The sequence below is a fragment of the Xyrauchen texanus genome, chromosome 3 (genome assembly GCF_025860055.1).
Source record: "Xyrauchen texanus isolate HMW12.3.18 chromosome 3, RBS_HiC_50CHRs, whole genome shotgun sequence".
NCBI classification, from domain to species: domain Eukaryota; kingdom Metazoa; phylum Chordata; class Actinopteri; order Cypriniformes; family Catostomidae; genus Xyrauchen; species Xyrauchen texanus.
The window spans coordinates 47,967,423-47,993,484 of NC_068278.1; the positions used below are offsets into that span (position 1 = coordinate 47,967,423).

A 26,062-nucleotide genomic window follows, 5' to 3' on the forward strand; every position below is an offset into this window, starting at 1 on the left:
GGTGTCACATGACTCAGTGAGTGTATATTAAATCACTTGAGACATATGGATTACTTTTATGCTGCCTTCATGCGCTTTTGGAGCTTGAAAGGTATGGCCACCATTCACTTGCATTGTAAGGACCTACAGAGATTAGATATTCTTCTAAAAATCTTTATATGTGTTCTGCAGAAGAAAGAAAGTCACATAAATCTGGGATGGAATGAGGAGATGAGCGAATTTTAGGAGTGGTGGTGGTGCTTTTGGTCTAAGCACATAACTGGTAATCTGGTAATCAGAAGGACGTTGGTTCAAGCCCCACAGCCACCACCATTGTGTCCTTGAGCAAGACACTTGACTCCAGATTGCTCCAGGGGGATTGTCCCTGTAATAAGTGCACTGTAAGCCGCTTTGGATAAAAGCGTCTGCCAAATGCATAAATGTAAATGTTTTCATTTTTGGGTAAACTATCCCTTTAAAAGTGCCATTTCTCTGACAAGCTCTTTTTCTTCTTCTTTTTTTTTTACCATGAGAGTTTACGGGAAAATGTGTGTTTCTGGGTCACTTTGTTTGTGTTTTTTCTTTCTTTTCTTTTTTAATCTTTAAACAAATCTGGAGAACAGGATGCTATGGATTCAACTTTGTCAGCTCTCATTCCTAAATAATATGTATAACATTAGCAAGGACCTCAACATTTTCCAAGGTAAATAATTTAGCTAAAAGCTAATCACATTACTTTAAATCATTTATGTATTGATTCAGGTCTTAGTACAGGTGAGTTCACAGCACCATAGTGAGGGTATTATGTTATGCAGTTCTGTTCACTTACACTAATATCATCCGGTGTTTAATTGCCATCAAATTACTTTTTTTTTCTTTTTAAGTGACTGTAATAATCGTTTGCTTCAATTCTGATTCACAGTCTCCACAGTTTTCAATTAAATCACTGTATAATTAAAAAATGTCTTATATTATCCATTTAGTTTATGAGAATATTTTGGCAAAAGCCATGCCGTACATGGCAATCTTTCATTCATTCCTATGGAAATTTCTGCAAAGCTTGTCAGAGTGAGCAATGGTAACCAATGGGGATGGAGCTTAATGAAGGGTCAATTGAAATTAGCATCCAAAAATATCTATTTGAAAGCAATATATAATTGTGTTTGATCATCTGACAAAGGAAAGCTGATGTTCTTTTCAATATGGTCTCTAATTTAACATATGTAGAGTTTATGAATTGTTGATGTACTTTTTTAATTTAAGGTATAAGACAAAGAGTTCATTTGTATTTTTACATTGCAAGTCACACAGTACATACCCTACAAGTCACAAAACATTTTGAGAAACATGCAAGTAAGATTACCTCATTGTGTGAAATTCAGCCAGTGAGAACACAGAACTTTATATACCCATCTCACAAATTTTTCAGAAATAATTGTTGTCAAGATTTAAACATTATGGTGTTTTCTGCCTTAACTCTGCCTAAATATTGTACCTATACTTTACGTTAACACTTTGTATCATCTGTATTAATATTGTGCCTCACCAAAAAATAAAGTTTTTTTTCTGTTCCTTCTTTGGAACTAACTCTATATGACTGTTTAAAATCCTCATTCTTTGACTAAACTTGAGCCCAGATCCTAGCTGTGTGTAATGTGTTACTTTCCCGCCACAATTTTTCCAAATAAAGAACTGAGGATGCTGAACTATGGATGTGACCAAATGTTATACTGCTATGATTGTCTAGGAAATAGTAGGAAATTGGTGTCAATATCTCTCTCTCTATCTATCTGTCTGTCTGTCTGTCTGTCTGTCTATCTATATTTTTCTTACAAACAACAGCCTTGCATTGTTGCGCCTTAATTAAAATGTCGATTTGCATGGAGCTGAAGTATCCAGCATCTAAACGCACATGCGTAAGAGAACAGCATTGTGTCAAGCATTTCAATTAGATGTTTTATTAAAGACTAGATCTTCAATCGCCACCAATCACAGCTCTGGGAAATGTGTCTCAGTTGTGCCAGTTCCAGGTAAGGGGTGAGAGAATAGAGAAAAGATAATGCTATTCCACATTCAGCCACTTCTAGCAGAGGATGGAGAATGGATCAAAGGATTCAGTGTAAGCGACTGGAGTATTGGTGGACATCAGATTCAACTACAGAGGAGCCTAACAAAAGGGATGCAGGCTTTGTGCTCCTCTGTTAATTACCAATATGAAAGACCAAGAATTTTACATCACATGGAAAAAGGCTTATGAGTGAAGAACTTTGTTCCTAACCTACTATAGTAGTTGACAAATAACATGGACATGAACTTTCCTTTTTTTAATATCAATGTTTTAAATGATAAATGGGGGCATGTGTATATTATGTACTTTATATTTTATATATATTTTACACTCACTATTCATGCTATTGTCTAATCAGTCAACCATGTGGCAGCAGTGCAATGCATAAAATCATGCAGATATGGGTCAAGAGCTTCAGAATGTGGATGAAATGTAATCTCAGTAATTTCGACTGTGGCATTACTCAGTGTGTGCCAGACAGGCTGGTTTGAGTATTTCTGTAACTAATGGTCTCCTGGGATTTTCACGCACAACAGTCTCTAGACTGGTTTGAGCTGACAGAAAGGATACGGTAACTCTCTGTACAATTGTAGTGAGCATCTCAGAAGGCACAACATGTCAAACTTTGAGGCAAATGGGCTAAAACAGTAGAACACGTCGGGTTCCAATTCTGTCAGCCAAGAACAGAACGCTGAGATTGCATTGGGCACAGGCTCACCAAAACCAGACAGTAAAGACTGGAAAAACATAGCCTGGTCTGATGAATCTTTATTTCTGCAGAGCTTTTTTTTATATACAGTTGAAGTCAGAAGTTTACATACACTTAGGTTGAAGTCATCACAATTCCAGTGGGTCAGAAGTTTACATATACTAAGTTAACTGTGCCTTTAAGCAGCTTGGAAAATTCCAGAAAATGATGTCAAGCCTTTATCAATTAGCCAATTTGCTTCTTATAGGAGGTGTACTGAACTGGAGGTGTACCTGTGGATGTATTTTAAGGCCTACATTCAAACTCAGTGCCTCTTTGCTTAAGATCATGGGAAAATCAAAAGAATTCAGCCAAGACCTCAGAAAAAAATATTGTGGAACTTTGTAAGTCTGGTTCATCCTTGGGAGCAATTTCAAATGCCTGAAGGTACCACACTCATATGTACAAACAATAGTATGCAAGTATAAACACCATGGGACCACACAACTATCAGACTACTCAGGAAGGAAATGCATTCTGTCTCCTAGAGGTGAACATAGTTTGGTGTGAAAAGTGCAAATCAATTCCAGAACAACAGCAAAGGACCTTGTGAATATCCTGGAGGAAACAGGTAGACAAGTATCTATATCCACAGTAATACGAGTCCTATATCAACATAACCTGATAAGCCGCTCAGCACGGAAGAAGCCACTGCTCCAAAACTGCCATAAAAAAGCCAAACTACAGTTTGCAAGTGCACATGCCGACAAAGATCTTACTGTTTGCAGAAATTTCCTCTGGTCTGATGAAACAAATATTAAAATTTTGGCGATAATGACCATCATTATGCTTGGAGGAAAAATCATGAGGCTTGCAAGGTGAAGAACACCATCCCAACCATGAAGCATGGGGTGGAAGCAACATGTTGTGGGGGTGCTTTGCTGCAGGAGGGACTAGTGCACTTACAGATGGCATAATGAGGAAGGAAAATTACATGGATATATTGAAGCACATCTCAAGACATCAGCCATGATGTTAAAGCTTGGTCACAAATGGGTCTTCCAAATGGTGGAAGAAATGTGGTCAAAATGGCTTAAGGACAACAAAGTCAAAGTATTGGAGTAGCCATCACAAAGCCATGACCTCAATCTGATAGAAAATTTGTGGGCAGAACTGAAACCGTGTGTGTGAGAGCAAGGAGGCCTACAAACCTGACCAGTTCTGTCTGGAGGAAAGGGACAAAATTTCAGCAACATATTGTGAGTGTGTTGAAGCGTGTGGAAGACTATCCAAAAATATTTGACCAAAGTTAAACAATTTAAAGGCAATGCTACCAAATACTAACAAATTGTATATAAACTTCTGACCCACTGGGAATGTGATGAAAGAAATATAAACTTTAATAAATCATTCTCTCTACTATTATTCTGATAAATCACATTCTTAAAATAAAGTAGTGATCCTAACTGACTTAAGACAGAGAATGTTTTCTACGATTAAATGTCAGGAATTGTGGGAAAACAGAGTTTAAATGTTTTTGGCTAAGGTGCATGTAAACTTCTGACTTTATTTGTGATATTATATTAGCTTTATGATTGGGAAGGTCTTATAACTGAGAAGGTCAACTTAAGACCATTGCTGTGCTCCCCACCTCCCCCCTCCTTGTATGTAGTGCGGCCTATGCATTTCATTGTCTTTTATTTGAGTATTTTCAATGTCTGTATGTATGTCTTGCCACAAAATCAATTGCCCTCCAGGGACAAATAAAGTTGAAACTGAAAGTGAACGTAAGTTACACAGATGGTAAGCCCACTGCAGCCTCAGCTTTCGTTTCTTTGCTGACAGAATGAAACCCGACATGGTCTTCTGCTGTTGTAGCCCATCCACCTCAAGGTTCGACATGTTGTGCATTATTTCCCCATTCTGATGGTTTATGTGAACATTATCTGAAGCCCCAGACCCGTATCTGTATGATTTTATGCATTGCAATGCTAACACGTGATTTGCTGATTAGATAATCGCATGAATATGTAGGTGTACAGGTTTTACTAATAAAGTGGTCGGTGAGTGTGCGTCTGTGTGGCTGTAAACTAAAGCCTGTAGGCTATTTTTTAAAATGAGTAGTTCAACATATCCCGCCCCCACTTCCTGCTTCAGTAGTGAATACATCAAAAAAGCAAATGGAACTGCGCTCATTAACAGGGACTTTACTTCTACCTTATGTGCTATTGGAGTTATCCTACTTTCCACTTTTAAAGTGGTAATTACGAGCAAGTCACTTTCAAGTGCTTTGTTGTCGAAAAGAACAGGAAACAGCTTGCTAACGCTAATGGAATTTGGGTCAAATACAAGTTTTGAAAATGTACAACATGCATCAAATGATTGTTGATATACATTAATGTATATGACCGAAATGGCAATGGCTAACAATTAGCTTTATTCAGAAATAAATAATAAAACCTGTCATGCACTACCAGGGACTAAAATCTAAAGGTTCACTCAGAGCAGAAACTGCATTTTTTCGTTCCAGTTACAGCGATCCACTGACAACTTCCTAACTGGTAACCGGTTAGAACAAAATTAAAGCACTGTTAATAACATTTTTTTTTAAATGACAGTACTCTGTGCTAAGCGTGTGTGATGCACCAGTTGCAGTTTTACATGATATCTCAAGGAAAAAAAGGGACCTGGTCTGGAAAAATACACTCAAAATGAAGGACTTCCCTCAACCAAAATAAGTGATATAAAGCAATACATTTTTTCCCCATGTCTGGAAATGATCAAAATAGAAATCATAACAAGCAAAGTACAAAGTAGCCTATATAAAATAACGTAATTTTTTTTTAAATGTGTTTTTGATATTAAATATATCCCTAAAATTATTTTAAAAAATTCAAAAATACACCTGGTCATCTAAAATTACTTCATAGACAAAATCTCTCTCTTCTGCATGCATGCACACACTGCTTGGGCGTGTTTGGACTAAATGTCATCTTATGCAGGCCAAATTATTTTATTTTAAACATGTAATAATTATTTAATAGTGTCACAGAAGGCTACAGTCATTGCATTAAGGGGGGTAAAAATGGTAATTTAGCAGTTTCCTTCAGAATCAAGAAAGAAGCCCAATTTTTAGGGCAACAGGAAGTGTTGTAAAAAGATGTAAACCAAAAATGTACTGTAATAAAATATTTAGACTTTGGTTTCAAGAAAAAAATTATCGGAACTTAATGAACCGGTTACCAACATTTAAAAGGTTTTCACTCCAGAACAACTGAAAGAGACTTCCCGTTCCAGGTTACATTTTTTGTTCGTTAATGAAGACGACAAGGAAAAGAAGATTATGACAAAAATGTTATGATTTTAATTGGTAACAATACAAAAAAAGAATAATCGATTGTATTAAATAATCCAGGCATAGTGTTGAGGATTTCCCTGCTTGAGCTGTGAATTGAGCTGATCACCATTCACCATCTAAAACACAGAAACTTAATAACAGTCCCTAAAATGATTAACAACACCATAACTTCTAAATAGATAATGCTACTAACTAAGACTTTATACTCTTGAAATGCTTTTATTTCAGGGTAACTGTTTCAAGGACAGTTTTCATAGGCTGTGTTGTATATTTTCTTAGAACATAATCTTAGAAACACTCTGTGGAATCTATAATATATATAAATTAACAGTGCTGTCTGATCGTAATCTATTCACTTTTATATTCTAAATGAGTTGTGGTGGTGAGAAAAATGGTTTGCATCACTAGATTTATTTAATAAGTTTGTTTATAACTTGTATCGTCTATTTTTCAGTTTTGCTTATAAGTGTTCTTTCCACACTGTTGGTAATCATGATTGGCATGGCAGTGTGTGTCTACAAACCTCTTCGACGCCGGTGACAGGCCCTATGGATGAGAGATTTGATTCACGCAATGGACTGTGTGGGAATTCTACTATGGTGGAGGCTTGGTTCCTAATATTCATGAACTAAGCCTTCGCCATTGGACAACAATAACACAACGTCAGCACGAGCTAATTAATATTCTGGAGCCAAGCCTTTACCATTGGACAGCTACGTCAATAATAATGTTAATATTGATGAAGGACCCATCGTATTCTTTTCAACACTGTTGTCCATTAAAATCTTTTATCTCTAATTAAACGTCACTGGAATGGTGACCCCACCCCACCCCCTAAGAATTTAATGTATATCTATGATAGAGTAAAAATTTTTTTAAAAACAAATACAAAATACATGCATAAATAGTTGAATTGCATGTTTTTTTTAAGCTGCTAAATTATTTACTGTCTGATTTATCACATGTACTTGTATTTTTTTTTATTTATTATTGTTTAAGTATTGTAAAAGTACTGTATTTTATTTGGTGTATTTATTGTAAGATGTTTATTTGACTGGTTTTGGCATTTCAAGCATCTTTTGAATACAGGATAAATAAAAATCGAAACATGAATCTGTATGAATCACCAACTCTTTAGATTGTGTTTAGATAAAAAAAAACTGAGAAGTACTTAATGAAACAGTAGTCCACGAGTAAACACGAAGGCCAATCGACATATCACCAATTAAGCAAATATCATAAATATGACATCTGAATAGTTAATTAGTACTGTATTTGCCTTACAAAAACATACTGGGATGGTACCATGGAACAGGGATGGCAACTCCATGATACTTTGATCTATGTACCATGGTCATAAATTATTACTGTATACATGTACCACGATATTTACATGTTTGCAGAGAAATAAAACATGTAAATTTACATATAAAGAGACATTATAGGTTCTTAAGGTTAATAATGCTGCCAAAACAAGTTAAAAACTCTAAATAGAGGTATGATAAGGTACCCTCACCCCAGTGATGGCCCTGTATCTTAAAAGCTATGTTTCATTTTGTTTTGTATTTTTCCCTGAGAGTGTGCATGCTACATGTACAATAAACAAGGTAATACAATTGTAATGTGGTTGTAAATGCCATAATTAACAATGGTTGTACTATGGAAATTTGTGGTGTTTTTGTTTTCTTGGCTTTTTTTTGGTAAGTATAGGCCTAATATTTTTTCAATCTTAGTTAACAGCAGAGCACATTTAAAGCCTGTCTACTAGAGAAGAGCTGACAAATCCAATTCAGAAACAGCTCCAAATTTCACAGATAAATGTGGACAATCACAAGAGAATTCTCAAATTTCAGATAGATCAGGATTTATTCATGTCAAATTTGCTCTAATCATTACTTCTTTCTCCCCCTCTCTCTTGTCTAAGTGTGCTCACTGAGAGTAGCCCCACACTATATTGGTGTAGTGTGTCCTCTTCTCAATCCCATCACCCCCTCTGTGAATTTCTTCTGCTCAATAGGGGAGAGAGAAAGAAGGTTCGAGAGACACACAACTCATCCTGCTTGTCCAGCTGCATGGAAACAAGACAGCATCTGCTGAGCACGTTATCTCTGTCTCAGATTACAGAAAGGGCAGGTGGATACTTTATATGTATTTTCATCATATTATGGAAATATGCATTCATTTAGCACGTGGCTCGAATAAGAACACAAGAGTTTTGGAATCAAACTGTAAACACCTGGTTTGTTGAAGTCACTGGAACGGTTAATAGAAAGCTTCTTCATGTAATTTGCCAATATAGCACAAGACACTTCAGCTAATTAAGTCAGGCAACCCAAATGAGAGAAAGCAGCCATTTTCCTTTAAAAGCTTTTAAAGCCAATGAACACAAGCTTAGAATTCTCAGAATCTGTCTGTATTTTACATCATGTAACAAAAGATTTGCAATTCTATCTGTGTTCAGCAGTGTTGGGTCAGTTACTTAAAAAAGTAATAAACTACTAATTACTGATTATTTCTCTAAAATTGTAATTATTACTTTACTGTTAAATTCATTGGAAAGAAATCATATTACTAATTACTCTACTTTTAAGCTGCTTTCTAAAACCCTATTCAACTCAACAAATTCAAAATAATGTCTATTTTCTCCTTGTCGCACACAAGTCAAACATTTAGCACCTCACATTTCTCCCGGACAACACCCTAAAGGGATTACACCCAGCACATGTAAACATGACTGAATTGTATTCTAGTTGCATAGAAAATAACTGGATCATTTTGTTGTATTGTCACAACAAATTTAGGATGTACATTATTGAATTGAACATTTACATTAGGAGACAATAATAACTTTTTAGGAGTGTCCAATTATATGTTTGAAAGCCAAACAAATTTGATGTTAAAGGTTCAGTTTGTGTTAATAAATCATTTCTACAATACTTAAAACTACTTACAGGAAAATATTTGCTATAATGGTACAAACAGTCCCTGTACAAAAGAGACTTTCAGTTTGTTTTGTCATAAAAATATTATGTACACTGTTAGGAATGGTTCACCCAAAAATGAAAATTCTCTCATCATTTACTTACCCTCATGCCAGATGTGCATGACTTTCTTTCTTCTGCGCAACACAAATGAAGATTTTTAGAAGAATATCTCTCTTGAGATAGCTCTGTTGGTCTATACAATACAAGTGAATGGTGACCAGAATTTTTATGCTTCAAAAAGCCCATAAAGTCAGCATCAAGTAATCCATAATAGTCCAGTGATTTAATACATATCTTCTGAAGTTATCTAATCAGTTTTGGGTGAGAATAGACCAAAATGTAGCTCCATTTTCACAATGAAACTCGACACCAGTAGTCTGCTTGGCGATCATGATTTCAAGCTCAATTACACTTAGCACAATTCCACTGCGCATGTATCAAGCACTAGATAGTGTAATTGAGCTCGAAGTCATGATCGTGCCTAGAGACTGCAATGGCAAGATGTACAGTAAAAATTTGTAACATTTTGGTCTGATCTCCAATTAGAAAAAACAATAAGATCGATTCTGAAGACATGGTTTAAACCACTGAGTCATGTGGATTACTTAAATGCTCCCTTTATGTGCTTATTGGAGCTTGAAAGGGTTGGACCCCATTCACCTGCACCATATTGACCTACGGAGCCAAGATATTCTTCTAAAAATCTTTGATTTTTGTGGGGGGTCACACACACACATCTGGAATAGCATGAGAGTGAGTAAATGATACGAGAAATTTCATTTCTGGGTAAAATATCCCTTTAACTTAAGACTGAGATGTTATGTATTATGCATCCTTCCACATGCAATAAGACAGAAGGATGAGATTTACTGCTCACTGCCTCAAACCACTGCTGACATACAGCTTTCCTCTGCCAACAAATGGCACTCAAAGGTCTGTTGGGATGGGAGAGCAAATGAGGTAGCAACTGTTTACATCTCTTAGAAAATGTCACATGAGATTTCTCAATGGGAAATTGTATATTTATATGAATAAACAACCTCCTCCACGCACAAATCTGTTCCATAGAGATCGCCTTTCTCACACATATTTCTGTGTATCACCAAACACTAGTTTAGTTTTTTTCTTTATGTTTGATAAATTTCACTGCAGTTGGTGTGATGCACAGATGCCTAGGTCTAGATGCCATAATCGAATTGGCTGACTGTAGAAGGAAGACCAGAGCAGACATACTTTTGCTTGAAGACATTCATGATGGATGAATTAATATGTTTATGAAAAACACAGATGGTACAAGAGCACTCAAGATAACCCAAAACTACTGAGAGACTTGTTGTGAATCAGAACAGCGCCATCTGTTGGTTTGTGTGACAAACTCATGAAGCATAGCAGAGTCTATATTAGTTACAATATAGCCTATTATTAGAAGCTTCCAGTAAATTTGGAACTTGCCTGTGTCATGTAAAATGTGTGCTATATAGTTAATAAAGTGCAATGATGTCAACAAAGAGCTTTTATTAAAGTAAAAATATATATTTCTTTTCCTCAAACAACATCAAGTTTACAAATGCCTTCAGGATTTCAACATGCTCAGACAGGATTTTAACTTGCATTTTGCAGTGTGACAACTAACCGAGAATCAAACCACTGCTAACCCGGATACAGTAAAGATCATTAAACATTTTGGCAATTAGTTAGAGTTAAGACTTAGACCCAAGAAAATATCACAAGTTAAGTTTTAAAGAATGAATGGATTTGAATTCTGTGTCCAGTAATAATGTTGTGTTGTTATTCATAGTCAGAACTTTTTATTAATTTTACATTTTATTTATGTGCAGCATAGGAATAACAGGAAACCTAAATCAACTCCCTGTAAAAAAATAATAACCTATTAGGAATGCCCATTTGAAATGCATGTGAACTACCACCATCCTGGTGAAGCAGAATGACTTTCTACTAACATCATATCGTAATTAGACAGAGGACACTGTCAAAATCAGTTCAAGCACACACGTCATACAAAAGTAGTAAGAGAGATACTGCAAGCCCTAAGACAATACTTAGACATTTTTGAGTCTCACTAGGCTTTAAAAACACTCACAGAAAGAAGATGACAAAAGAAAGGACATTCAAGACATCAAGACAATATTGTGACAAAACATAAAACACTGTCAGCTACAAGAGGAAGGAACAGCGAGAGACTCCCTATCAAGCAGCCGGAAAATGTTGTACCACTGCAGCATCGATTCCTGAAGAGTGCAGGGCAGGTTCTTCCACATTTATACCACATAAGAACCTAAGTCACCAAACAATGCTGTCCAACCACAATCAAATTATTTTTACAACACCTTCAAACACACACTCGGCTGGTTTTCCTTTCACATTCAGCTAGTGCTTTAGTGTAGAATGAGGTTTTGTTGGTGCCAGAAAAGTGACCCAGTACTGCCACATTCATGCTTTGCATTAAAAGATAGTTATGGTGGTATTTGCTGTTGTATTGTATTATTTAACAAATTAGGAAGACTAAAAGCTTGAGGCATACTTGCTTGCATCTTACAGTCCATGTCAGGAATATTACGGTCTGTATGAGTGCCTCTTTTATCCTGGGAGGCACGGTGGTGTGAATTATTGCCTTTACAGTAGAGGTGCTTAAGTCAGTTGTCTTAAGTCAATAGAACACATTGAAAAATGTGTTCACCCAAAATGAAAGTTGTGCCATCATTTACACACCCTCACTTTCTGCAGTGGAACATGAGGAGAAAATCAGAAAAATGTTGATGCTGCTCTTTACCATACAATGACAATAAATCAGTCTGTCAGTCACTAACATTCTGCTCATCATCTCCTTTTTTGGTCTTGCAGAAGACATAAAGGTTTGGAACAACATTAAGATGAGTAAATGATGACAAAATTATTAGTTTTGGGTGAACTGCCCTACTGTTTTGTATAAAAATGTAACCTCTCATTTTACTTGGCTGTATTTAAAATGGTTTTAAAAGGAAAAGACAACTGATGACCAGTAGAACCCTGAGATACAGTATTAATATAAATCTAAAGCTAATGTTAATGCTAAACAAACGTATTCCTGTTTGTCACAAACGAAATTCACACCGTTTCTGTCAAGACACACACACACACACACACACACACACACACACACACACACACACGCAGGTTCATGTTTGGACTTTCAAGGACATCACATTACCTTTCTACCACATAATCTTAAAGCAACAGCGCTGCATTTTTTTTGTAAAATACAAAAAAGACTGAATGATCTCCTCTTTTGAGGAGGAAAATAAGGTGTAGCTCATATGAATTGTAAGATATTAATCTGTGATCAACAAATAAAGTAAAAATAAAATGCATGCTTAATTTTTTGGGATAAGGAACCAGAATATTTCCGATCGCCTCCATACTTGAAAATCCATACCTATAAATGTAGTCATATGTTTGTCAGAGGCAAGACAGAACTGCATGAATCTTAGGAGTGGTATAACTAAAAAGGTTGAATGGCAATGACAGGAACTCCCTTTGTTTTTCCTTCTCTCATCTTAACTGGTCACTTTTCTTTTAGTGAGAGCTGTATAATTCTCTCTAATTCTTCCTCTTCTTCATTCCTTCTCCTTTCCTCCTCTTCCTGTGCCCGTGCAGAGAGCTCCATAGCCAATCGCAGGTCAGTGTCGGGGCTAGAGGTGGAGCCAGAGCTTGAAGGTGTGGTGTCACTAAGATCTACTAGAACTCCCTCAGAACCGGACCTTTAACAAGACACAATGAGACAATTTATGGAAATGTACAAAGAAATTTCAAAAACTGCAAAAGATGCTATTGGCTAAAATTAAAATAAAACTTATTTTAAAATCCGGTAATAGAAACACGGAGAAAAATGCATTTGAGCTTTATTGTATCAGCACATCTCATTATTAAATAGGGTACACAGAAAATAATTACATAAAAATGTGTAGCCATTTAAAAGTAGGTTTAAGAAAACTTTTTTTGTTAACAACTCAACTGGATAACGAAGCAGCAAAATGAACAGTAATTCCACTGAAAATCTTCAGTGAACATGAAGGTAGTTCTGTTGGAAAGGTTTTCCCCCACATTAGCCCCTTTCCCACCTACAGCCCCAGTACATTTTCCTTAGTAAATTTCTATAAGAGAACTCTTATGAGGAACAGCACACCCAAAGAAAACTATTCCTCTTTTGCATTCACACTCACAAAAGTAATCCCCATAGTGACGTCATCTAGTATAGACCATTTGTCTTCTAACGTTTCTGGCCTACTCAACAACAACGAAATCAACAACACCGATGGAGGACGCCAGGATCAGAGATACATTTTTGTTAGGGCTGTTTTACATTAACTTTGGCTGCATCCGAAAACGTAGGCAGCTGCTTAATCCATTAATGGTTTAACCAACAGCATTTTTGGATGAATGAAACTCTTAAGGAAACTGGTCTCTGAACAGTTTAAAAAGCATCTTATTTCATTCTACCTCATTGTATAGCCTGCGAAGGCAGCATTTTCCTGTTTTCAGACACAGCCTGTGTCTTCATGTTACAGTTAACATAAAGCAAGAAAGAGTGATGCTGCGTCCTGATGCCGCAGTGAGAGAGGAAACAAGGTGCTCTGTAACCACGCTGTCAGCGTACAACATTTTGAAAATGCATTACAAACCTCTTTATCAACAATCATCTTTGTTTGGTGTATGTAGATTGAAAGCACTGATAGTACAAATTTTGGTCTTGTTTAGGGATTTAAAAAAAACTCTAAACCAAGTGTTGTCAAGCCAACATACATACTCAAAGCAAATGAAAGAAAAACATGTATTTCTGGGTAAATTGGACTATAATAAAAGGAAAATTACCCATCACTCAACCTGTTCTCGACAGTTTGTGTCAGCATCCCATCGGAATCACTCCAAGTGTCCTAAAAACCAGAGGGAACAAACAACCTCCTATTAGAGACAGGCAACATCAAGAAATGTACTAAAAGCAAATCCAGGAAGCTTTCTGACCTGTGTATTAAGTCCACTAGACTCAAGTAGGCTCTGGTGAATGGCGTATTGAAGCAGCTCTTCATCATGACTGGTAGGGTTGTGATGGCGTGTGTTTGAGTGGCGGTAGCCCCCTCTGTGGTGATAGTGTTCAGGTGTTGTGAATACAGAGGGACACACCTGGAACGGAGCAAGTCCTGCAGGTAAAAGATACACTAGGCTGTCTTTATAACATGTTGTGTTTATAAAAGAAAAAAAAAAACTGCATTGACGAAACTTTGTTAGAATCTTTCCATGCTTCATCAAAATAAACTTTTGATTGGGTGACTAAGGCCCAAATGTACTACAGGCAAAGTATGTCTACGTTTTAACCTTAAGTTTGTGGGTGGTAAATTAATAAATTAATCACTTTCTGAACCTGATGCCTGACTGCCCTCTCCATCTCCACACTTCTCCTCTGTAGGCGTTGGCGTAGAAGATGATTGGTTGGTGTCCAGAGGCTCATCTGTACTGGATTTGTTGACGTTTCCAAATGTGATGCGGGCATTCAACACGTGAAACAGTGGGATTTCTAAAGGAACAACAAAAATGATGGGCATTTTGTAGAATATTAACCTGACAGGTTCATTTTATTCTCCCATTATGGCCTTCTACATAAGTAATTTCAATGAAACAGGTGTTATATTAAAGCCATTCACACAAAAACAAAGAATGTATTAGTCGCATTTGCCTGTCAATAATCGACTCTCTTCAACTCAAGATTTATTTATATTTATTTTACCCTAAGAGGGTTTGGCCTTCTATTACATAAAAAAAAAAAAAAAAAAATGAAAAGTTACAAAGACTAAATGGAGGACCGCAACCCTTACATCATCAAAGAGGCCAAATCACCCCCAAAAAAGCAAATGTTAGTCCCCCAGCCAAAGGAGAGAGCCAACAGTTAACTATTTTCTTTCAACAAAACACCTAATTTGAGGCTTGAAACGTGACAGCAGCCTTGACAAATTTTGAGAGCTGAATATAGGTGAATTCATATCAAACCCCTCTTCCCTACATATTTTGCATATGTTTATTCAATTAAAAGTATCTAGCAGTAGTTTTGTCTGTTAGCTATTTTAAAATGCTTGGACCGCATATTACATTAGATAATATTCAAGCTGAGGCATGAAATTACAATACAAACCTTATGCCAGACTGGGTTCAATTTCAAAGCTGAAAGGTTGGGTCAATTATAGTTTGAAAAGTAAACAGACATTTACTCACCAATCTTCACAGGGAAGCCAGGGGGAAACTTGAGGTTGATGAAGTCCTTGAGTCGGGCGAAGTGAGTGCTGGTGCGGGCCATCAGGTCAATAATGGGCGTGACCTGCTCCACTAAAGACAGAGGATGCTCCTCACTCATCCACAGAGTGCCTTTAAATCTGAGAGGGTTTCATCAACACAAACTCAACCTGACTTTTAATTAAAATTATGTCATTGATTAGGACTGTCAACAGGACTGAGAAACAAAATTTATTTTGTAATTAAATATTGAATATAGAATTGTAGCGATTGTTAAAGAACATTTCTGACTGCTAACTAATGTATGTAAAATTTTAAATTAAAAGATTTACCCAGTTCAAATTCTCAGATATTTAGTTAAAGTAAAACAAGAAAAGAAAACCTTCAATAGATGGCTCTATGTGTTGCACATTAGCCTATACCGGTGCCATAGTAGGCCTACTACCATCTGTTTTAGGCCAAGAATGCAAGACATCATTAGTGCTTGGCAGACATTCAAAATTCAAATGCTCATTTAAGCATTCAAATGTGCATTTTTATCTTAAAAACGTCAAATATTCCAAATTTTCACTGATTTTCAGCCTTTTCACTGATATAACTATGCTTTTCACATTTCTGTCAAAAACTTACATTGGTTCTTCTCTATCAAAATATGTAAATGAAGTTTCTGAAACACACATTTTAACCTGCAGATATTTCTCCCGGTAAATAAAATCATCCAACCTAGATACTTCTCTAATATTTTTCAGATTATTTAGATGGTCAAAAAAACTACTTAAAACTGTTGTAGAGTAGCATGGCTTCGGCACAGACTTTTAAATAAATTAAAAACAATGCAACACCGAAAATGTTATAAATGTGATCGGGTTGTCCTTTCCTAAGAAGGGAAATTTGGAACTTCATCAGATTATCTGAAGAGATTTTACAAATAGATATGTGAAAATGATATTAACAAATTTGTTGAAACTGTACCATTTCTAGTTGGGTCAACAAAATTTGCAGAGCAAGATACTTAATTGGAATTAACTTAAGAGAAGTCAAGTGAAAGGGCCTTTCTTACTTCTGTGTTCTGATGGAGAGCTCAATGGGTCGGCCAATGTCTCTGCCCTCCAGGTCAAAGTTGGGGTTAAAGTACTCCTCTGGAGTAATGGCTGTGGGGTTTGTAGCTGTGGCAAACTCCAATGTCATATCCTGTAATCATACATCGGACTCAATTCAATATTAAATATATTCAGCTTTTGTAAAACAGACAAGAGAATAAATTCAGTTTGAAACTGCAGGAGTATGTTTTGTTCACTTGTCTTACCCCTTGAGCACCGATCTGTTGTTCTACTGTGCCGAGCAAAGATTCCAGAACATTCCTTTCACCTGAGGTGATCAAAAGCACCAGTAATTAATAGTTGAACAGAGTGCAGTTACCTTCCACTAAGAATCCTAAACTGTCTTGAAAATGTCAGTTGAATGGGTTTCAAAGCTCTACTATCTGTTCTGCAGGGATACTGTACAGTCTATGATATTTTTAGTGTAAATCTTAAACCGGGTCAATTACTTTTTATCCTGGCCTTCTCCTCGTCTGTGAGGTGCTCCGTCCTAGTGCGAATCACAACATTCACATTGTTCACGGAAAAAACCTGCCAAAAGCAACATCATCACCCATAGGACAAAGACTGCCTTGTCCTGAAACTCATTGCTCTATAGTCACACATTGGCTTTAATTACTTTTTATTTTTATTACTTTTCTCTTCCTGTTGTCTTTTGGCATAGAAGAAATTCTATTTACAAAAATGAATTCAAGGTCTGTAACCCTGCTTACACCTGGTATTAACATCCATTTTGGGTAATCTGATTGTGGTCAGAAGTAATTACAGGTGTAAACACTCAAACCCCATACTGATGTAGTCAAAAGTGCATGTAACCACATTGCATTTGTAGTGCAAACACTGAAAAACCTGACCTGATATGTTCTAGATATCAATGAAGGACCACCTACTCACCTGTCAATCAACCATTGCTCAACTTAAAGGTATAGTTCACCCAAAAATGAAAATGTTCTCATCATTTAGTCACCCTCATGCCATCAGAGATGTGTATGACTTTCTTCTGTAGAGCACAAAGATTTTTTGTAGAATATCTCAGAGCTCTGTAGGTCCACTGTAGGTCCATACAATGCAAGTGAAGACAAGTGTATAGCTGCAGGCATTGCTCAAAAAGGGGCATGAGCTCCAAATAGCCATTGAAGATATAGGGAGCCCCTAACCTAACCCTTTCCCCAACCTGAACAGTTAGTGAAACCCCACCCCATTTTGGAGTAATTCTGCCCTCATTTGGAGGTCTCCGGCCTGCAGCTATACCTACTTGCTAGTGAATGGTGTCCAAAACTTTGAAGCTCCAAAAGGCAGCATAAAAACAATCCTTACAACTCCAGTGGTTGATTCAATGTCTTCTGAAGTGATACAATCAGTTTTGGGTGAGAAAAGACCATACAATAACTCCTTTTTACTGTACATCTTGCCATTGCAGTCTCTAGGCATGAGCATGATTTAAAATTATGATTGTCAAGGAGACTGCTGATTTCAAGATTTATATAAAATAACAAAAAACATTTTATTTGGTCTGTTCTCACCCAAAATCGATTGGATCGCTTCAGAAGACATGCTTCCTTTATACTATTTTTGGAGCTTCAAAGTTGTCACCATTCACTTGTATTGCTTGGACCTACAGAGCTGAAAAGTTCTTCTAAAAATCTTTGTTTGTATTCTGCCGAAGAAAGAAAGCCGTTTACATCTGGGTTGGCATGAGGGTGAGTAAATTATGAGAGAATTTTCATTTTTGGGTTAACAATTCCTTTAAAAAAAGACAGCAGCAGTGTGTTGACTTTGTGTGTTTTAGTTTTTTGTTCTTTTTCAACATGCAACAATACACTGACATGCTGCTAAAGGATGTATGAGTTCAGAAACCCTCCCCTTGCTGAAATCCAATTGCAAGTGGTAACAGGAAACACATATACTGTAAATAACAGATGTAAACAGTAATGTGTCTTGTCTGACCACTTGCCACATGAGACGGATGTTAATACCAGGTTTAAAAAAAGCCTGTGAGATTATTACTGATATAATAATTCAAAATCACAAAGTATATGCTTACCTTGGCTTCAAATCCATTTACTACCTCCACTCTGTCCGACCTCCAACCCCAGATACCTGACTTACACCTGAGTACAGAATAAACGTTCCCATTCAATGACATTAGACATGGAGACTCTCTCTCATAATATTTGAAAAGATCCAGCATCATGAATATGGAGCTTTACCTCTCAAACGCAATGTCCTTCGTGTCCAGGTATGTGTTAACAATGGACGTTGTCAGTCTCTTGGCTACTTCTTGTTCGGCAGGCTGCATGGAGTCGAGTGTGACATCTTCTATCTCCCGTGATATATCAAAGCGTTCCGTGTCCACCACCTTTTCCTCGTGATTAACTTCCATCAGCTCTGTGCAGTTGTCTGTCAAAGTCCACATGATACTGATCAATTGCACATAAACATCAGTCCCTCCATTCATCCCCATGATTACAAATGCACTAGTAAGCATACAAATCAAAAATACTGTAGATTGCTACTTGCTGGAGCTACACGACCAAATTCATATGCATTAACATACAAACAGAAAGACAGAGAGAGTTATTAACCATCTCCTTTGAAGATATAGCTTCTTCTTCCTCTGATCCAGGTCATGTTTTCAAAGCCAAGCAGGGTGGTATCCACCCTAAGACAGGCACCACTCTTCCAGATTCTACACACGTCGCTGGGACACACGCGAGACACAAGAGGGACTGAAGTAAAAAACAAAAAAGTAGATGAGAATCATTGTATATCTTATAAAAGTCAAAGATTCACATACAGAAAATAGGCTGAGAAGAAAAGGACTTACTCCAACTAGTAAATTCCCACTTCATCTCCATGTAGAAATCTGGAGACTGAGGACAAAAAAGGTTTCATTACGCTAAAGCACCTTTTAAAAGCCTCGTGATTTTTAGGAAGCAAGAAGCCAAAATGTACACATTAAATGGTTTAAACTGAGCTTAGAACAGAAAAAAATCCATTGTTACACCAAACAAAACAGACTTCTTAATCAAAATCGCAACATGCCTTAGTTGTGGCATCATACAACTCTTAAGGCAAAGTTCGGAACAGCATTGTACTCATATTATTTCTGTAGTACGGTATCTATATATAGTACTGCAGAAATAGTAAGAGTTGAATGGTAATATGCCATTCTGGACATAGCATATAGATACACAAATGATCAGTCTTTATTCTATCTTTAATGATATGCCATACACATTTTCCAGTAATCACTAGCTGTGCTTCAAAAAGTCAGCAGCAAATGCACTGTAAACCCTGAAGTTTTCATTACTGAAAAAAGTTGTCATTAATATTTGTCATAAATACATTTCTTGAAATGTCAAGTTTTGGGCTCATAACTCAAATATCTTTGTTCCTTGAACTTATTTTTCTAAAAAATCCATAGACTTAAGATTTTAAGTCTTAATAACTCAAACTATTGAGAAGCAAATACCCATAATGCCCTTGAATTATTAAAGTACGTTTATGTTGGTCAAAAGGAACATATTGGGACATTTAAATAGTTGTTATTAAGAATTCATAGAGGTTTTAGCTCTTTTGTAGTATGATTTATGTTGTATTGTTGTAAATAGTTGTTTCTTGTAATGTAAACATTAGAGAGATCTGTGTCTCCTTTGGTCAAGTTGGACCCCGTTAACACTATCTCTGTTTTTGAGCATGTGCAACTGCATGACAGGTGTCAATGCATTTCTGTGATGAAATAAGTTTATTTAATGATTGAGCTAGAATTAGTTTTAATATTCTTTATTTAAGCTGTGGTATTGTAGGACATACATTTCCGTTCAATTACAATTACTAAGTAGAAACAACAACATTTAAATAGCAAATCTGAGTTAAGTCTACTTGCATCTAGTTACCTCAATGTAAATAGCTAAGTCCATTCTCATGATCACTATGTTAAGTGAACTAAAATACACGTTTTAGAGACGCCATTACTAAATTCAACTGAGAGAACGAGTTTCCTCAATCAACTGAGTAAAGTCAACTTATTGGGGTTTTCAGAGTGGGCTCAAAATTGAAATGGTTTGAACTTTCATCATCATGTTACAATGCATGACCTGTGTGCAACACCGTACTGGAGGTAATGCAGTAGCTTGGCACTTTGGTCCATAGCATTTAATGAATTGGAAACATCGACCAGAGTCATGTGAAAGAGTCTTAATAGTTCTTAAACGACTGTGAATATTAAATTAATACTTCATAATATTAAGTAGTGTGAGAACAGGAGAATAATCATAATAAAGCAGATCAAAGTATTGAGCATATTAAGGGCATCAATTAAGCAAATAAGAGACATGGGGTGGACAGAGAGAGGGGAATTGGGTAAGAATGAATATCTGGGTGATAAAATTATATAAACACACCTCTCGGATCTTGCACAGTAACTCTGGAACGCCACCCAGCGCAGTGGAGGCTTTGAGAAAATCTCGCCTCTGGAGCACCAGCTGCACCATCTCTGGATCTCCAGTGCTGACCGCCTCCTGCAGCACTGCACAGACATCCTTCTGCTTTAAATTGTTCTTCAGCCCTTTACACACTCAATGAGCCCTTTATTATGTACACCTGTACACCTAAATATTCGTGTGATTATCTAATCAGCCAATCATGTGACAGCAGTGCAATGCATAAAATCATTCAGATACGGGTCAGGAGCTTTAGTTAATGTGCAAATCATCCATCAGAATGGGGAAATAATTAGATTTTTTTTTTAACATGGCATAATTTTTGGTGCCAGACGGGCTGGTTTGAGTATTTTTTGTAACCGCTGATCTTCTGGGATTTTCATACACAACATTCTTGAGTTTACTCAGAATGGTGCCAAAAACAAAATCCATCCCGTGAGTGGATGGATGCAGACAGAAATGCCTTGTTGATGAGAGAGGTCAATGGAAAATTACCAGACTGGTTCGAGCTGACAGAAAGGCTATGGTAACTCAGGTGACCACTCTGTACAATTGTAGTGAGAAGAATAGAATCTGGAATGCACAACATGTCAAACCTTGTAGCAGATGGGCTACAACAGCAGAAGACCATGTCGAGCACTTTATGGACGATAATGTTCCTAATAAAGTGTTCAGTGAGCGTAAGCCTTGCAATTGAATGGTAAAACAAAAGGTGCAGGTTCACAACTAGGTTGAGGCAACTCAGGAACTTGAGTTACTGAGATCTCTTAGCACTTAATCCTAAATTGTCCCTATGCTGTACTGTACTATATAATGTACTTAAAGTCGCATATGATAAAACACAACAGATAAATGACCAGTAAGCATTTTGAAAGAGTGTATGAACCTGCATCCTCGAAAGGTCAGCGTACAAGATCCACTGTGAGTCATTGAGTTATTAAACGCTTTCACTGGCTAGAAAAATCCACAGATGACAAAAACTGAGAAAAAATGTGGTGGTAATAGTGATAATACTGTTCTGTGAGGGCCAATGCAATTTACTTTTCAGAATGCAGCAGACTGCAATGTTGATGGCACTGATACTGCAACCATATGTAGTCTTATCGACAATCTAAATCTGATAAAACTTCAGTTGAAGTCAGACGTTTATATACACCTTAGCCAAATACATTTAAACTCATTTTTTCACAATTCCTGAAATGTAATCATAGAAAACATTCCCTGTCTTAAATCAGATAGGATCACTACTTTATTTTAAGAATGTGAAATATCAGAATAATAGTAGAGAATTCATTATTTCAGCTTTTATTTCTTTCATCACATTCCCAGTGGGTAAGAAGTTTACATACACTTTGTTAGTATTTGCTAGCACTGTCTTTAAATTGTTTAAATTGGGTCAAACGTTTTGGGTAGCCTTCCACAAGCTTCTCACAATAAGTTGCTGGAATTTTGGTCCATTCCTCCAGACAGAACTGGTGTAACTAAGTCAGGTGTGTAGGCCTTCTTGCTAGCACATGCTTTTTCAGTTCTGCCCACATATTTTATATCGGATTGAAGTCAGGGCTTTGTGATGGCCACTCCAATACCTTGACTTTGTTGTCCTTAAGCCATTTTGCCACAACTTTGGAGGTTTACTTGGGGTCATTGTCCATTTGGAAGACCTATTTGCGACCAAGCTTTATCTTCCTGGCTGATGTCTTGAGATGTTGCTTCAATATATCCACATAATTTTCCTTCCTCATGATGCCATCTATTTTGTCAAGTGCACCAGTCCTTCCTGCAGCAAAGCACCCACACAACATGATTCTGCCACCCCCATGCTTCACAGCTGGGATGGTGTTCTCTGGCTTGCAAACCTCTCCCTTTTTCCTTCAAACATAATGATGGTCATTATGGCCAAAGTTCAATTTTTTTTCATCAGACCAGAGGACATTTCTCCAAAAAGTAAGACCTTTGTCCCAATGTGCACTTGCAAACTGTAGTCTGTTTTTTTTAACGGTGGTTTTGGAGCAGTGGCTTCTTCCTTGCTGAGCAGCACTGCAGGTTATGTTGATATCGGACAAGTTTTACTGCAGGTATAGAATACTGGTCAACCTGTTTCCTCCATCACCTTCACAGGGTCCTTTGCTGTTATTCTGGGATTGATTTGCACTTTTTGCACCAAACTACGTTCATCTCTAGGAGATAGAATGCGTCTGATGGCTGTGTGGTCCCATGTTGTTCATAGTTCCGTACTATTGTTTGTACAGATGAACGAGGTACCTTCAGGCATTTGAAAATTGTTCCCAAGGGTGAACCTAACTTGTGGAGGTCCTCAAATATTTTTATTTTTATTTATTTATAAATAGATATATTTTGATTTTCCCATGATGTCAAGCAAAGAGGCACTGAGTTTGAAGGTAGGCCTTAATATACATCCACAGTTACACCTCCAATTGACTCCAATTAGTCTATCAGCAGCTAATTGGCTAACTGCCTAAAGGCTTGACATAATTTTCTGGAATTTTCCAAGCGGCTTAAAGGCACAGGTAACATAGTGTATGTAAACAATCTATCTGTAAACAACTGTGGGAAAAATTACTCGAGTAATGCACAAAGTTGAGTGGTTAAAAAATGTGTTTTAATGATTTCAACCTACGTGTATGTAAACTTCTGAATTCAACTATAAATGCAAATCTTTCTCACCTGTCCAATGTTTGCCATTTTCTTTGGTAACATCCGCACCATGTCTGAGCAGCACTCTCACCGATTCCAGGTGCCCTAGCGAGACGGCCAGATGTAACGGGGTTCGACCTCTTGGATCAACCTCTTCGATGTTATTCTAAAAGCAGTGTAAACAGACATATCACAGACAAAAAACTTTTCTCCACCCACAAGGCATGCAATTGCAACCAATTGAAATGCAATGAAATGGCATGTCTACTTTCTCTTTGATCTACAGCATAGTGCAGTAAGCTCTACTGATGTTAGGGTGAGATCTCCAGCTTTCTAGTGCAATTCAATACAGTGGGAATGTGATTAACAAGTGGATTAAAAAGCTGATGAGGATCTGATTTTCACTAGACTAGATTATATACATGACAAGCATGTGATGACATCCATTGTTTCAGTGTACTGCTATTCCACCAGAAAGCCCACTAACTTTCTAATGTAACACTCTGAAATGCGCTGGGTCATTAGTTAACAAGTGGATGGTCAGTTAGTGAAGCACCAACTGCAATGCAGGAGATGGTTAAATAAATGACAAGCATGTTTGACATACGCTAGAGACAGACAGCTGCAGACCAATGACTTTACTACTAGCTGCAAAGACTACATACATCAGCGTTTACAGAAAGATATTTGACGCATACCGTCTGTATGTCGTTCTCCAGCCTCCTGTAGTCGTTCTCCCAGACAAGGACATGCAGTGGAAACCTGAGGCTGAAATCCTCGTCGCTGGCAGCACTGGCGGAAAGCATTCTGCCTCGATCAAACTCTCCGCTACTTTGGTTGCAAAATCAAGAGCCAGCCTGCGAGCTAGCAACTGTCACGAACCATTAACGCTCTTCATGCGTTTAATTGAATATAGCTAAATGTACACTGACTGTGACGGTTAAACAGGTGGATTTTTAGAAAGCTTGACGCCGAAAACGCAACCAACTTTTATCCAAATAAAACTTTGGAAAAACAAGGAAGTGGCAGGTTGACACTATTCTGGGCGGGGGTGTAAGAAGTAATTCCACAAATAACGCTTCTCCCAGCTTTTGCGTTTGATTCCATTTCTAATTAATGTGTAAAGAAAATTCTAATTAAAAAGTGCGATATCTAATTATCTAAGTAAAACAATCTTAAATGAGAAATCATCATTTAAAAAACATGTAATGGGCAAGCCCAACGTCCGACTGAACCATTTCATATGTAGGAGGGGTGATTGTACTATAAATCTGAGGCTAAAGTCTGCTCAAGTCAAACTGTGCTTTTGTGTGAATTTATTAGAACTTAAATAAAAAAAAAAGTAGAAATGCTTTTTTTGAATGTTTTCACACTAAACGATTTAATAATTAATCTAGCAAATTGTGGTACTATCTGAAATTCGCTATCTCACGCCTCCAGAGATTCTTTAATAAACTCTGCAGCTAGGATAGAGCAAACGGTCAACTAAAATGTTACGACAGCAAGTCACTGTTTGCGGAGACCACACAAATGAATGTGGAGAGCCGTAAACTGATACCTAACTGTTGCAAAACTGCCCGTGCCTTCACTTATAAAAACATAAAATGTCATACTGAACTCAACACAGAGTCAATTCCAAAAATATTTTTTTAGTTTAAAACACGTTAAAGATTCACAAACAGGGGGAAAATTCATTAAGTGACGAGCTGATCTTTACAAAAGCAGTTTACTCAGCAACAGCACACTGACGCATCTCTTTCATTGTCATCCTTTTTTTGTTTTTAATCGTCCTCGCCACTGTATCACCCACGGTCCGCCGCGATATGCTTTTGGAGCTTTTCAGGCTGTAGTCCAAAAACCGGAAGAGATTTCGCCATGGGTTCCCTCTGGATTTTCCTAGGTTTTTATTTATTTAAAAACAAAATGTATGTGTTTTTTCAATTTATGAGTAAAATAAGGTATGTGGCAAACATTACTTGACGATACGTGGACGTTTTGTTCTACAACATAAATTACACACAGTCGTACCTCAAACGTGAAGTTTGAAACTGTATTGTATTGCTTAAAATAAACACGCACACACAAATGGCAGATTCAGCAGATTCAAAATTCACGTTTCAGGTATGAAAGTGTGTAATTTATTTTGTAGAACAATAACGTCCACGTATATTCTAGTAGTGTTTACCAAATACCTAATTTTACTCATAGGTCGAAAAACAAAGGAAAATCTAGAGGGAACCCATGGTGAATTAGACTTGCTGCTTCGCCTACAAATTTACGTCATGGCTGATTAGGTCTATTTTATGCTAAGCCTGTAGGTCAGGGTAGAAGGGCTCTGGCTCGTAGGGATCGGTTGAAGCACGTCTGCGCCTGCGCGGACACAAACGCGTAAAGGGACGGTTCGTTCAAATTGAACACGTTTTGGCGCCGTATTTCAATTGTTTTTCTAAGTACAAATGTCAGACAAACGTCTTAGACCGTTGCACCACGTCTCCCTATTTTTAAG

At 37.1% G+C, this 26,062-nt stretch overlaps 1 protein-coding gene across 4 annotated transcripts; it reads right to left on the reverse strand.

Annotated features, from left to right (window-relative positions):
• Window positions 1–10,593: 10,593 nt before the first annotated feature.
• Window positions 10,594–24,782, reverse strand: ankrd13a (ankyrin repeat domain 13A). 4 transcript variants are annotated; one of them, XM_052101293.1, is made up of 15 exons: window positions 24,255–24,782; window positions 23,587–23,722; window positions 20,863–20,987; window positions 19,284–19,329; window positions 19,042–19,185; window positions 18,667–18,856; window positions 18,501–18,567; window positions 16,906–16,987; window positions 16,663–16,724; window positions 16,417–16,547; window positions 15,339–15,496; window positions 14,485–14,646; window positions 14,097–14,290; window positions 13,959–14,008; window positions 10,594–12,835 (listed from the first exon to the last, which is right to left on the reverse strand). In XM_052101293.1, exons 1-15 carry the CDS (start codon window positions 24,360–24,362, stop codon window positions 12,640–12,642), a joined length of 1,851 nt encoding a protein of 616 aa, XP_051957253.1. In that variant the 5' UTR covers window positions 24,363–24,782; the 3' UTR covers window positions 10,594–12,639. The 4 variants fall into 4 exon arrangements, with proteins under 4 accessions (XP_051957253.1, XP_051957245.1, XP_051957262.1 ...); XM_052101285.1 differs by having other exon boundaries at window positions 13,947–14,008; window positions 24,255–24,781; XM_052101302.1 differs by having other exon boundaries at window positions 13,947–14,008; window positions 14,097–14,272; window positions 24,255–24,780.
• Window positions 24,783–26,062: the final 1,280 nt, after the last annotated feature.

Bases quoted from the DNA above. Each gene is read 5' to 3' on its own strand.
- ankrd13a (XM_052101285.1), bottom strand. From the start codon at position 24,362: ATGCTTTCCGCCAGTGCTGCCAGCGACGAGGATTTCAGCCTCAGGTTT. The intron at 19,330-20,862 runs GTGTGTTTATAT...TTTTGTCCTCAG, and splicing joins TACTGTGCAAGATCCGAGAG to TCTCCAGATTTCTACATGGA. The intron at 16,548-16,662 runs GTAAGACAAGTG...GTATGATTACAG, and splicing joins AACAGATCGGTGCTCAAGGG to GATATGACATTGGAGTTTGC.